Genomic DNA, 14,331 nt, shown 5'->3' with positions numbered 1-14,331 from the left:
ACTTGTGCAGGAAGATGTGGAACCCAACAGCAAGGTATTACTGAGGGTGTGAATTCATGAAGATGGCATCTTCCTAACTCAAGTCAAAAGATGGAAAGTACTCTTCACCCCTTTCCACATGACTTAGTTATTTTGATAGCTTGTTCTAAATGAGGGACTTGAGAGAAGCTTTCATAATTTTAAAGTGCAACAAAATAAAACAAATAGGGATGCTCACATGAGTCACATAGACGTTGAAAATAATGCCCTCGATCTTTAGCACTATGAGACCCACGGATTTGCCACCGAACCAGTCTCCATGCTGGAACTGTGAAAGAATACAGCACATATAAAACACAGGGGCAAAACTGAAACAACGAGTACAAATAGGTGTGCCTTGCACTCTTTCCTAAGCATGTTACTCACCATGTATGGGTAGCCATTCACAGAATATTGGTACAAGAAGGTGTCCAGGATCTGATGTTTGGAGAAGATGCAGAGCCCGCTGCCAATCACCCCACTGCAGAAGAACAGACACCAAATCATTATCTTCTCTATGGTGGGTAGACTTTGAGAGTTTGGGACCACACTTTTTGTCAGTGGCCAAAGCTCTGGGGGCGACAACGTCACTGGAAGTGGTGATGGCAAGAATCCCCACTTCTTTCTCTCATTTCTTGGATTAAGAGTACTGAAAGCTTTATGCATTTAATTTATGTGGCTTTTGCAAATAACTGTACCATTATTTGGCAGTTTGCCACCAAATTTTGGCAGGTGGAGTTAATTCTCAGGACTGAAAGTAAAAAGGGGTTTTCATGTCTCTGATTGAGAACATGACTCCATTCCTACCTGCCATATGAATCTAAAGCTGAGCTTTCTGGAATATAACTTTGTGATGGGGAACACAGGTAAAGGTTTCCAGAGAAAAAGCAGCATTTAGAACCTTTGGAATTATTCCCGGCTCTCTGAGAACGGAGTCACATTTTGCAAAACCCCCAGAAATTGAAGCTTGCCATGAACTGGGGTTTCAACAGCTACATATACATTGGATGTACAGGTGACTTTGAGTTACAACAGTTTTTTTAGTGACCATTCAGTTACATTAGCACTGAAAAAGGGACTTATAACCATTTTTCACCATTACGACCACTGCAACATCTCCATGGTTACATGATAGTTGCCATATCCTGGGGTCATATGATCACCTTGTGATCTTCTGAACAGCAAAGTCAATGAGGAAGCCAAATTCACTTAACCACCGTGTTACTAACTTCACAGCTGAAGCCGTTCTATTAATGACTGCAGCAAGAAAAATGTAAAATAGAGCAAATCTCACTTAACAACTGTCTCGCTTAGCAACAGAAATGTTGGGCTCAATTAAGGACTGCCTGTACTGTATATACTTTAAGCCACAATACAACTACATTTTTTGATCACATTTGCAATCACAAGACAATTTATCTGATCCGTATGCCAAAATTTACACGAAGATACTAAGCTGCTCCATGATCAGTTGCATTTAAGTTATACAATGTATATTTTTATCATTCCTTTTGTTTTCTACCATAGCAGATCTGGGGATCTAGTTACACAAGAGTCAATAGGGCTCAAAGTAGTACAGGAAATTCAACCAGTCTCCCAGTGTGATGCGAGTATGACTCAACATCCTGCCACGTTTGCATGTAAGTTATATCCTTAGTAACCAGTAATATCTCCAAGTTCATCGGCCTCACTGTCAAGAACAAGTAGCATAACAGGTCCCAATTGAGACCACATCCCATTAAAGCAAATCTGCAGGCTGTTCAACTAACCTGCCACACCTAGTAGGCAGGGACTACTAAAGATACACAAGTCAGTTGAAAAGCAAAAGACAATCATTGTTAGGAAGCTAAGTCCAACAATCTTTAGGTACAGTCTAGAACACATATTTTTGCAGAAAACTTCTGGAAAAGACTTTTCAATCTCTGTGGCAGCCCAACATAGCTCTTTGTTTAGAACAGTGTTTCTCAACCTTGACAATTTTAAGGCATGTGGACTTCAACTCCCAGAATTCCACAGCCAGCAATGCTGGCTGTGGAATTCTGGGAGTTGAAGTCCACATGCCTTAAAATTGTCAAGGTTGAGAAACACTGGTTTAGAAGCTTTCAACCACCTTCTCCCAACTGGTATCTTTCAGCTGAGAGACAGTGACTGGTTCAAGATCAACCAGCTGGCTTCATGTGCCTAAGGTGGGGCTAGAACTCGGTTTAATGGTTTGTAGACTTGTACCTCACCCACTACACCCAACTGATTCCATTTATATATCCTCAATAAAGCTGAACTATTCAAGGACTTTTCCCTGTCCTTGTTTGGGAGAAGTAGAGTTGGATCAATTTAAAAAAACTGTATTATGCTAATTTTAAGATTTAGACTACAATTGTGTATGATTGCCATAAAATCATACCAGTGTTGTTGAGTGCCATGATCAATGGAGGCTCTAGGATCCTCAAGACCCAATGTGCCAACTTTTGTCTTTACCTACTTTTAAGTCTAATCATACTTTGTCTAGTTAGACAGACAAATCCAGTCAATTTTAAGATGGAACAACAACAAAAAAGCTTGTGTTATCTTTCAGTCATGGATGCAAATTGAAACTGTGTTCTTCTTGAAATTAAAATCTTGCAAAAACTTTGGTGATACACCCTAAACAGAACAATGACTGTAATCTGCTTTCTAGAGATGGTAGAAGGCAATCAAATATATTTTGAGCACCAGATTGGGGAATGCTACCTGGACAAAGTGATAGCATGATAGCAATAGCATTTAGACATATACCCCTTCATAGTGCTTTACAGCACTCTCTAAGCAGTTTACAGAGTCAGCATATTGCCCCCAACAATCTGGTCCTCATTTTATCAACCTCAGAAGGACGGAAGGCTGAGTCAACCTTGAGCCAGTGAAGATTGAATTCTTGGCAGTGGGCAGAGTTTGCTTGCAATCCTGCATTCTAACCACTGCCCCACCAGGGCTCCTGATTCTGAACTAGGAAGGCTTTTTCTGCCTTATTAAGTAGTGTCAACTGGATATCTATGCCTTTCAGAAGTTAAACAAAAGAAAACTTAAGAGATTACCTGAACTTCATTTTTACCTTTTGAAGTAGTGGGAAGAAGGATAGTGGGTACACAGTTTCTTTTGCAGCACAAGATAATCTTTTTCACTCCATACCTGAAAAGCAAAATGCTATCACCACAGTGACTGTGAAAAAAGTAACAAAATGGCATGTTGATCTGGGGACCAAGGTCCCTAAGCTTATCTTCAATTAATTGCCAGTCCCAAAATAACTCTCTTCCATTTGTTATGTTTTTCTGCAACTGTGCAGAGTCCTTTAAGATTTCTCTAGAGCACGGCAAGAAGGCCTCTGCTGATCTGTGTAACAACAAATAGGCACACCCTTCCAGTGGCTGAATTTACCCATCACACTAAGCCATAATGTCATTTGTTGAGTTTGGGCTTATGACTAGTACTGTATGAAACAGGACATGATATTTTCTTCAACAAAACAAACCATGCTTTTAACATCATGTATGAAAATGTAATATGTCACCAGATGAAGTAGGATTAAAATCCCACTTTTTGTTCTAACAAGATCCATTCCAGAATGTGAAATCTTCACCTCCTGTAAGAGTGCCAGGTCAAATCCCTCCTGGTTAAGGACATCCCCAATCAATGCAACACGCTCTCGCCGTAATTTGCTCAGGTAACAAATGGCCCTAGACAAGGTGAAAAGGAAAGGGAGAGGAGTGAGGATCACCATTGTGAGAGATTGGAATAAGAATTCACAATGAATCAATTTGTATGTTTGCTTATACAAAAGTATTATTATTGCATGTTCCTTTAACTTCATATGTGTCTCCCTCTGTTCAACTCATGTAACATCCTTCCTAATCTGTGCCTGGTCCCAGAGTGCATGCTTGTGGGGACACAGGACTCAGGGACATGGGTTACCAAAGATACTTCTTCCTGCTGTAAAATGCAGGTCAGCTTGTTAGAATAACTATTAAGGCCTTGACTGAACTTAACATATCAAATCTGTTTTACTGCATTTCTAGAAATGTGCCTATAATGTATTCACACCCAAAGATTGGTATGCTTGTGGTTATCTTGTTTCCCAATTGCTGGTAAAGCATTTACTTATTTATTTGGATATGCACATGTGCGTGTGCATATCCAAAGTGCTTACTTCTACTAATATGTGCACATGCTCAAACTATTTTTAATCAGCTTACTAAATAAGATTAATTTTATCCCTGTAATACCACCCTAACAAAGTAAATTGAACTGAAACTAGCCAGATGGCCCAAAGCCATCTCAGTTCATTCCCAATACTTCAACCATCAGATGGAGCTATTTTTGCCTGGACCATAGTAAAGGAGATAGTTAATGTCATTATCCATTGCAATCCCTTTAAATATAAATATACTGTACAGTATAAAAATATACAGTGTCACCAATTTATGCATATACACTTAAGATCGATCCCTATTAAGAAACATTAAAATGTCTAGAAGCATTGAATAAAAACAGCCCAGTGGACCTTATTTGAGGACTAAATCCCACCATCAAGACAGGGAAAATTAGGGAGCTTTCAGAAAATAAAGGATAGCTCCTAGAAATAGATCAATAAAAACCTCAGTGGCCAAACCAAAAAGATGAAGATTCGATTAGATTAACAATGTTGAATGATATTTAATTCCTTTGTGTGTCTTTTCAGAATTATGAAAACACGCAGATATACCTAACGCTGGGAGCTGTTTTCCTAAATTCAAGTTCAAGGGATTAATCTTATTATGGCCAAAACCCTGGCTCACCTAAAGCAACCCAATCACTTTGATGCAGCAAAAATTTTAACATACAGTATATATTGGGCTCCCAGCAAATCCTTGACACTTTGCTGAGCAACCATGGCAAAGGAGAACCATAGTTTATATAACCTTGTCCTACTACATTGCAAAGGCAAGATAAAGAAATAAAGGCACACACAGTGGAAATTACAGCATGATGTTAGAATGTTTTTGATAAAACCCATCCACGTGATCTTAGTACTATCTACATATTCCGATTAGAGCATGCTAGCTATACAATCTTTGAGAGATGGTCAGTGACTATAAACAGTTTGGTTTATTGGGCCGCAGGTTCCTGACTGACTCTTCCCCTTCTTGCCATTTAGGATCAATTCAGGTTGATGTCAATGCATTTAAAGCAGTTAATGTGTGTGTGGGGGGGGGAAGGGGCATCTTACAGGTTTGATTGTAAGGGGGGAGTATCTTTTACCACTACATTCTACAAACGTGCTATATGTGCTAAAGATTTGCTGACGCTCATGCATTTTCTAAAAGTACACCTCTATCCTTCCCTCCAAATGCTATCTGTTTAAATGCATAATAGCAAATAACATTTCCTAAATATCAGAAAGCCAGCATGTTGAGCCAGTTTAGTGTAGTGGTTAAGGTGCTGGCTTAAAACCAGGAGACTGTGAGTTCTAGTGCCACTTTAGGCATGAAACCTATCCAAGTGACTTTGGGCCAGTCACTCTCTCTCAGGCCAATTTACCTCCCAGAGTTATTGTGGAGAAAATGGAAGGAGGAAGGCATATCATGTATGTTAACCTTCTTGAGTTACTTATAAAGTAATAATGGTAGGATTTCTTAAAAAGAATCTTAAAAAAAAGCAAACCATAGGATGAAATGGAACAACAAATGGAAGAATGAGACCTGGCCTATACCTGCAGTAGAAGGAAAGTCAAGAATCCTGGTATGTTAAAAGAGATTTTGAATTTTTAAAGTAGAACTAGGACACTGATAATGTTTTAAAACACAGTGTTTTATGAAAACATATTTTTTAGAAGTCACTATTCTCTGTAATACACAAGCATATTTTTTTTGTATTTACAACAAATGTATTATAGGGAACAGGAACAAAAATAGAATCCTGCCCCAATCCCATGATGAGCAATTAAATTTTACCGTTCAGCTATATTTGCAAGCTAGATCAGCACTGGAATCTGAACTTTCCTCAACAGAGGGATGAAATGCCTTAAGTCTCTGGAAAAAAAACCACCTCTCTGAATATTATTTTTTTGTTCTGTAAATAGTAGAAAAGGGATTCATAGGCTGGAGCTACTAATACAACATGGATCAGTTACTCCATCTTATCTTGGAAAGTGTAATAATAATTTTTCAAGCAAGTGATCTAGCACCTAGCACAGAAATGAAGTCAGCTGATAAAATGTATGCTACTTAAACTGTAAAGATAATAAAAACTAAGAAAACCTTAAGAGAATTATATTGTTTAAAGCAGTTTAGCTGCCTAATGGAGAATTAAAGTTGAACTATCACAACTGCAGGCATAATCAATCATTCTTGCCCCAAATATCAGGAGAGTTGTATTTGTAGACCTTTTCAAATATGCATTATTGTAGATAATAATAATAATAATAATAATAATAATAATAATAATAATAATAATAATAATAATAATAATAATAATAATAATAATAATAATGTTGGAAGGGACCTTGGAGGTCATCTAGTCTAACCCCCTGCTCAGGCAGGAAACACTATACCATTTCAGACAAATGGCTGCCCAGTCTCTTCTTAAAAACCTCCAGTGTTGGAGCATTCACCACTTCTGGAGGCAGGTTGTTCCATTGGTTAATTGTTCTAACTGTCAGGACGTTTCTCCTTAGTTCTATTTTGCTTCTCTCCTTTTTACCCATTTCTCTCCTAAATTTTAACCCACATCTCCATCATTTTGGCAAAGCTGCCCATACAACCAAAACTCTATTGTAACTATTATAAAATTGTAACTAAGAACTTGTGGTCCAGAAAGCAGAACAGGAAGAAAAAAGAAGCCAATAGCATTCAAGGAATATTTAACACCACCACCACCACACACTAAAATCCCAAAACATAAAGACAGGGCATCTGATAGCCTGCTTTGGGATAAAAACCATAAGCCCCAAGGAGGAAAAAACCCACATGCCACAGTTTTCAAAGTAATGAGTACGATTCAGAACTCTTGATAATATATTAGAAATAAGTCATAGTGAAAAAAGCTGTTCAGGTCAAAGATGCCCCAAACAAATGAAAAAGATAAACTCACCAGCAATTGAGGTCAAAGATACGAAGCTGCATTTGAGAACCCTCCATTGCTGTGGATGTAAGACAATGTAGAGGTGAATTCCAATCAAAATTTAACACAATGAGAAGTTCCGTTTCAACCTTTTGAGCAACCTGGGACTTAAGCTTGACCTTTCCCCCCTGCCAGAAGAACAGGAATTGTAGCTAAGAACTATGGTTTAGGGACTTTCAAGCAAGGTAAAGGCGGGGTGGGGCAGCTGATGGAACTGATTCACAGCTAGGAGCGTAAGGTTTGATGTACAAAGACAGAGGAAGCCTCTATGATAAACCCTTTGTCATCACTTGAATATTTCTATCTCTTTAATTAGTGAAAAGCAGTCAAGAAATGTTCATGAATACTAAAAAGCTTTTGAAATCTATAGCTGAGCAATACATTTTTAACCATTAACCAAAATATGCAAGCTTTCAAGTTCTCCAGGACTATGCACTATGGAAGAGAACTCAAAAGCTTGCACACTGTTGTGACATTTTAGTGGGTCAAAATAAAGGAAATGCCCAACTATGGTACAACTATCCAAGTGAAGTAGATCAAAGTCATCCTCCCTTTTACCTGATACCCCTTAGATATGGTAGATATAAATTCCCATAATTCCTAGATAAATGGCCAGTAGCTGAAATTGATGACAGTCGGCAAATTATGGAAAGTTGTTCTAGATATTACATCCACTCACTGTGCCAAACATTTTTTTCTGACTTTTGAGTTAGCATTTTTGAGTTCACTGCCAGAGCCACACAAAATGGTGGTGGTAAATCTTATACTGTACTGTATGAGTTTTAAACAGGAAATAGCAACTATATTTTGAATATGTGCATATCTCCATTTTTGTATAATTTGTGATAGTTATGCAGTTTTGGCCATCATATGTTTCCTGCTACTAGCCTTGTTTTTTTAATTGGCATTTTGCTTCCTAGCTGTTTTGTGTCAGAAATTGCTGAACTCTACCCTAAATTTGCTGTAAATGTCCATTCCTAAGTTTGGAAGGCTTTCTCCCATTGATTGGTAGTGAGACATTTATTCCAATTTTCTTAGAGAGCTCACAAAGATTGTTATGTAGACATGTGGATCAGTTTGGGTGACAAATTTGTTCAGCCTTGGGTTGGGTTCATATTATTGCACAAACCTATAACAGGATGTGCTTATTTGTGGCTAATACAGTGTACAATACTAAAAACATCTGAAATGACTCTCACATTAAAACATTATGATTTGACAACTAATGAACAAATCTGTCAGTCACTTTCTTGTCTCAATTACACAAAAGCCTCTTTCCAACAAAGAACTACAATTTAACTTTAACACAGAATAACATAGAATAACAGAGTTGGAAGGGACCTGGAGGTCTTCTAGTCCAACCATCTGCTGAGGCAGGAAACCCTATACCATTTCAGACAAATGATTGCCCAATTTCTTTAAAACTTTCAGTGTTGGACCATTCACAACTTCTGGAGGCAAGTTGTTCCACTGATTAATTGTTCTAACTGCCAGGAAATTTCTCCTTAGTTCTAGATTGCTTCTCTCTTTGGTTAGTTTCCATCTGTTGCTTCTTGTCCTGCCTTCAGGTACTTTAGAGAATAGCTTGACTCCCTCTTCTTTGTTTCAACCTCTGAGATATTGGAACACTGTTATCATGTCACCTCTAGTCCTTCTTTTCATTAAACTAGACATACCCAATTCTAGCAACCGTTTTTTATATGTTTTAGCCTCCAGTTCCCTAACCATCTTTGTTGCTCTTCTCTGCATTCCTTATTCCGTGACCTTTACAAAATTACATATTTTATGGAGCTTGGCTTTGCTACCTGAATAAACTTCATTATGGTGATTCTTCATTATATGGCAACAAGACTGAAATTACTACATAATGATATTAATGTACTATCAAAGGATTATGATATTGCTAAAATACAATTTCACAGATTTAGTGAATATTGAATAGGAAACCACAAACTGATCAAACATATCCTACAACATGTACACATGCTAGGAAGCTAGCTTAGCTGTCTAGCATATCCCTTTTTCACACATAGATTACTGTGGTATAATTGATGTGTAGGCTATTTATGCAATATCCTACATGACTTACAGGAAATCAGTCTTGCAGCACGAATCATAAAAAATAAATGGAAGATTAAGAAAGTGAACTACAAAATAGTAAAATGCTTACTATACAATTATAAATGTTTTTATAGTGATTGCTTTGTCTGAAAGTGGGAGAGACATTCTTAGAGAACCATTGTGTTTGTAGATTCAGTATTAGCTTTTCTTAATTTTTCCCTCAGGTAAAAAACAGTGTGAGATGGTATTGACAACTCTTCCTTCCCTCAAATCTGTACATTAAATGATAACTTGAAACAAGATGTTTTCAAGAAGAAACTTTTGATATTATGGTGTGATGACAATGCCAGCAAAATACAAGACTATGACTGTCAATCTATGAAAAAACAGACTTGACTCAAATTCTACAGACACAACAAAGAACTATATAGCAATAATACATTCACAAAATTCAGAAATTAACTGTTATTCCTTTTCACAGTATCGGGCAGAAACAGTAAACATTCTATTATATTATTCTCTTATGAGTTCCCAACATTACAATTCAAGAATAAAACAATACCGCTTCACTTTAGTAAATGTTGCTGAACAACTTACTTCCAGCATCAACCATTCTGATTAATGGTTTTAGTTAAACATTTAGAATTTATCTTCCCCATCCCTGACCAAGACATTTAGTCTGATTTGTCTTGTAGGGAGACCAGAGATTCAAAAATGCACTCTATAAGCTCACCAAGGTTTGCTCCTCTGCATTGTTTAATAAACGTGTGCATAGACAGAAGTTTACTATAGTTGTTTTACCTTTTGCTGTCCAAGTCTAATGGACCTTTATCTTCATCATGATGTCATTCAGTGCACCAGTTAAACTATTGAATCAAAAAACTTTTGGGGACTTTTGAGGCAAAAAACCAAGTCTTTTTCTCATGTTCTGCATTGCCTAAGGAAGCTTTAACATCCATTCTGAGCAAATTTGGGAAGGGTTAAGGTTAGGGTTAGGGTTGGGAGACAGTGCAGAACAGAGAGGCTCATTTCCCACCCCACTGAACATTTCCAAAGACCTTAACAAAACAATTACCAGGAAGGGAACTGTGTGTGTCCTCTTTTCGCTGGAAGAGAATGCTTAGTCGCTAAATCAGATTAAACAAATTCGGCCACACTGAATTCACATTAAGCCTCTTTTTTTTCCATCTGACGTTCAATGCACGACAATATCAACACGCTAACCATTCCCAGCACTGTATTTTGCCCAAGAAACGTTTTAAACAGAGTTATAGCAGTCAGAGTGTCTTCGACTTCAATCCTGATCGATTTTAAAACAGAAAGAAAAGGCTGCCAAGCATTCCACCTTAACAGGTATCAGTCTTCTATTTCAATATATGTGTGTGTGTAAGGGGGGGGAAGAGCCAGGGGGCAAGAGCAAGGAGTGTCCCAGTTTCGGAGCAGCTTTCAAGCAAATACTACAACTGCTGCTTGTGACAGCAAGAGAAAGAGGAAGGAAGAGAGAAAAGCTAGAACAAACAGTGCAAACGATATAGGACCCCGAAAGAGCTTGGAAAGCCGGTGCATACCTGGGATTTCTATCACAATCGAGCCCACCTCCAATTTTCACTCCCTGCCCTCCATTATTCGCGCGAAGACCGTCCGGGCTGCAGCAAAGCAGCGACAACTAAAGCGGGGAAGCAGCGCTTAACTGTGCGGCGCGCAGTGCATCTCGGGTCTTGTAGGCCTTCGTTCATGTCATCATAATTTGTGTTTAAACCCACTTCCCTCCCCTCGCGGACTGAAAAAGGCGTGGGGAGACGCCGCTGGGTGGAAAAGAGAGAAGCGGAACTCGGAAGGGGGAGATGGGTGGCAAAGTAACCTTTCGAGCTTGTATCCACTTTCCTCCGAGTAAGCTCAGTTTAGCGCAACAAGTTTTTTTTCCCCCTTTCAAAAAAAGGAAGGCACTTGAAGTGCAAATTAGAAGTGCTGAAGGTTTTTGGCATAGTTAATGATTTTAAGGACTGTTTCAAGATAGAAAAAATTAAACTTTGCATTTCTTCATGTGTACACAAAAACTCCAGTAAGCCATTTGTGCAGATTTTTTACCTTATGAACACAATCCCTGAGTTAACCCAATTTAAAAATCCAATACATCATTTAGATTTTTGCTTTTGTTTTTGACCTTAGAAAAAATACACTGGACAACCATTTTTTTTAAAAAAAGTTTTGCTTCCTGAAAAACGTCTGGTGATTATGAAAGACCCTTTTAAACTGAACACAAATATATTTTCAGAATGACTATATCATGTTGGAATCTTCAGAAATATAAAATTAACTTTTAATGACTATAATATATACTGCTCACAAAAATAAAGGGTACGCAAACCCCTTCAGTTCCATGGTAAAATGTTCCCTTTATTTTTTTGAGCAGTATATTTATTTGCATAATGTTCCTGAAATGCTGCATGAGTTCAACAGGACTATATATGTTTTGCTGCTGATTTTTGTCCAATGCTTCTCACTGCAGTGTCCAGCAATAGTTAGCCAGCATTGATGGATTCCATTTGCCCTGATAGCATTTTTCCATTGTGTCAATGTCCTAGTGAAACGTTTTACCATGTACGTCATTAACTGAACCTAGAAAGAAGTCCAAGTATGAATGCAGAACATCAATCTTCAGTGACATGTTGCACTTCATGATCTTGCATGTTGTAAGAAATTTGTCGTCTAATTGAATGTAGTTTGGTTCTCTGTAGCTGCCAAGAAAATTCTCCCCTACATCTTTGAATGCTGTCAGGTGATTTTCTTCGGTCTCACTAACAGATCTTCAAACTGGTGACTTTTCTGATCAGTGGACCAACAAAAATGCTTACCTTAAGCTTAGCATCAGTTATTCTTGAACACATCTATCTCAAATAACAAAAACCTTCATCTTCCTTGTTCATCATTTTCACAAAAATTTCCATCACTCTGAGTTTGATGTGATAAGGAGGCAAAAAATACCTTTGTTGGGTGAAACAAGTGGTTCATGTATCATGTTTTTCTTTCCTGGAACCAAATTCAGAGCGGTCAGTTCTTTTTAATATAATGCAACTCTCTTACACTGCTGACCCACTTGCAACAACAGTACTTGGTATATCTGTCTATATTCCAAGCAGCAGAGCCACGCCACAGATATTCCAGTTGTACTTGGTGTAATGGATGTGCTTCCACAACAGCCACATGTTTTGCATACTTCACATGTGCAGTGTGGCCAACAGATACTGAAGGGTATACATTGCAAAACAGAAGATTTTTTTTAATGAAATGGTATGTGATGGGTTAAATTATTTTCATGATAAGCAGCCAAAATCTATAAGATATACCGTAAGTGTTCAGGAAGCAAAATCCAGTGATATTAGTGGTAAAATCTATTTCTAGTTGTCTAATGTTTTTCAACTTCTATAACTTTATGATGTGTGAACTTCAACTTCAACTCAGTATCTTAAAGTTGCTACGGCTGAGAAAACACTTGTCTAAATCTATAAATGATTAGCTTCCTAATGGCTCCTGTTTAAGGCATCAGTGGAGCCAAAAGAAATTTCTTTGGGTGCTTCCTCACCTGCCCTGAGTTAGGCATGAACATGTCCAGATACCCACAGGTTTGCTTATGCATTGCTTTGTCACATTCCCAGCCCAGAGCTGAAACCTCTTAAAGTCATCTGTGATTATCCCAATATTCCAGTCGCGTGCCTCTTCATGCACGCTGGCTGAGGAATTCTGGGAGTTGAAGTCCACAAGTCATAAAAGGGTCAAGTTTGAAGACCCCTGGAGTAGGGCTTCAATCACAAAGTTGTGGCTGTCTTCTGGACTTTTCTGATGACCCCAGCAGATGTACCTCTTGGGAGGGAAATAGAGCCAAGAGAATCTATGGATTGCTTTGCTTATCTTGGCTTGTATTAAAATAGAAAGGACAACATTATTCATTAGCCTTGTTGCTGGGGCAGAGGAGAACTCAGAGTAGTGGGATTATGCCAACATACATTTCTGTCAGTATAAAAACTGCTAGGTAGCACTTTAACATGGTTGTCTAGCTATTCCTATGCTAATTTCACTGTAAAGAAGTGTTAGAAGTAAGTCTTCATCCTGATTCATCCAAGCCAGGAATAAATAAGCAAACATGGCGACTGCTTTGGGAAGAAGGTTACAGTTTATTACAGAAGAAAGATGGTCCTTGCAAGAAGGAGCAGAGCTCTTCTTTCTCTCTCTCGTGTACCCATCTTCCAAAAAATATGGGGGAGATCGGGACAAACCTTATCAAAGGACAAGGACACCGTACTTGAAACTCCTATAAAGACTCACAAAAAGATCCGGAACTATAGACACCAAATTAGGATAATAGTATAGGACGAAGGGAGGTGATGGGGCTAATGACTCCTAGAGTTTGGGTGCGGCATGCAGTTTTTCTCTTTGTCTTCTTGATTGCTCTGGCTTCAACTTTCTAATGGTTTTACATCTGCATTTGTATGGGGTTAGGTCTTGCTTGGGGCAGAGAGATTTGGAGCCAAAGTTGGTTTCTGCTTTTTAAAATACTTTTGAGGAAATATATATTTCTGCCCTTTTAATATTTCCTTCTCTGGGGCTCTGACTTCCCACAGAAGCAACAAGGATCCATTTGTGTCATTGCTTTATTTATCATGAATCAGAAATATTTTTCTTATCATACTTCAGAAACAATACTGCATATTCTTATCACCATTTTTTCTCTTCTTCCTTTTTCTCTTACAATACTATATATACACTTACTATATACAGTTCTTTTCACTGAAATTATATCATGTACATTTATCTTATACCATAAAAACCACAACTTTCAAAACTGGCCTATTATTTCATAATAAAATAATAAACTGTACTTACATAATAATACTTGTGAAATATTTCACAATAATAGGATTAAAGTGAATAAAATTTCAAGATAAACATTTATAAGAGCCATTTTATCACATTGATTTTATTGCTTTATTTAATTTATGAATCTGGCATAATAAAATAAAAGCTAAAACCAAGAACATAACATGAAAATAGCTAGGAATCAAAGGTAAGCTCTACCACTTATAGCTTCCCTGGGTGTGCCAAGAATTGCAGTGAGTGTTGAATATA

General features: G+C 37.8%; 1 protein-coding gene across 1 annotated transcript in view; it reads right to left on the bottom strand.

Annotated features, from left to right (window-relative positions):
* The window catches only part of SMPD2 (sphingomyelin phosphodiesterase 2), a 16,527-nt gene extending 5,633 nt beyond the window's left edge, over nucleotides 1-10,894 (bottom strand). Inside the window, exons 1-6 of the mRNA XM_015817729.1 lie at nucleotides 10,776-10,894; nucleotides 7,117-7,165; nucleotides 3,629-3,725; nucleotides 3,104-3,180; nucleotides 406-499; nucleotides 218-307 (exon numbers count right to left, since the gene is read on the bottom strand). Of these exons, the coding sequence (XP_015673215.1) occupies nucleotides 218-307; nucleotides 406-499; nucleotides 3,104-3,180; nucleotides 3,629-3,725; nucleotides 7,117-7,163 (405 nt within the window). The 5' untranslated portion in view covers nucleotides 7,164-7,165; nucleotides 10,776-10,894. The remainder of the gene's footprint in view (nucleotides 1-217; nucleotides 308-405; nucleotides 500-3,103; nucleotides 3,181-3,628; nucleotides 3,726-7,116; nucleotides 7,166-10,775) is intronic.
* Nucleotides 10,895-14,331: the final 3,437 nt, after the last annotated feature.

The sequence above is a fragment of the Protobothrops mucrosquamatus genome, unplaced genomic scaffold, assembly GCF_001527695.2.
Source record: "Protobothrops mucrosquamatus isolate PMUCROS unplaced genomic scaffold, P.Mucros_1.0 scaffold631, whole genome shotgun sequence".
Classification (NCBI taxonomy): domain Eukaryota; kingdom Metazoa; phylum Chordata; class Lepidosauria; order Squamata; family Viperidae; genus Protobothrops; species Protobothrops mucrosquamatus.
Note: the sequence above shows the minus strand (reverse complement) of the source record. Positions and strands in the feature narration are given on the sequence as shown.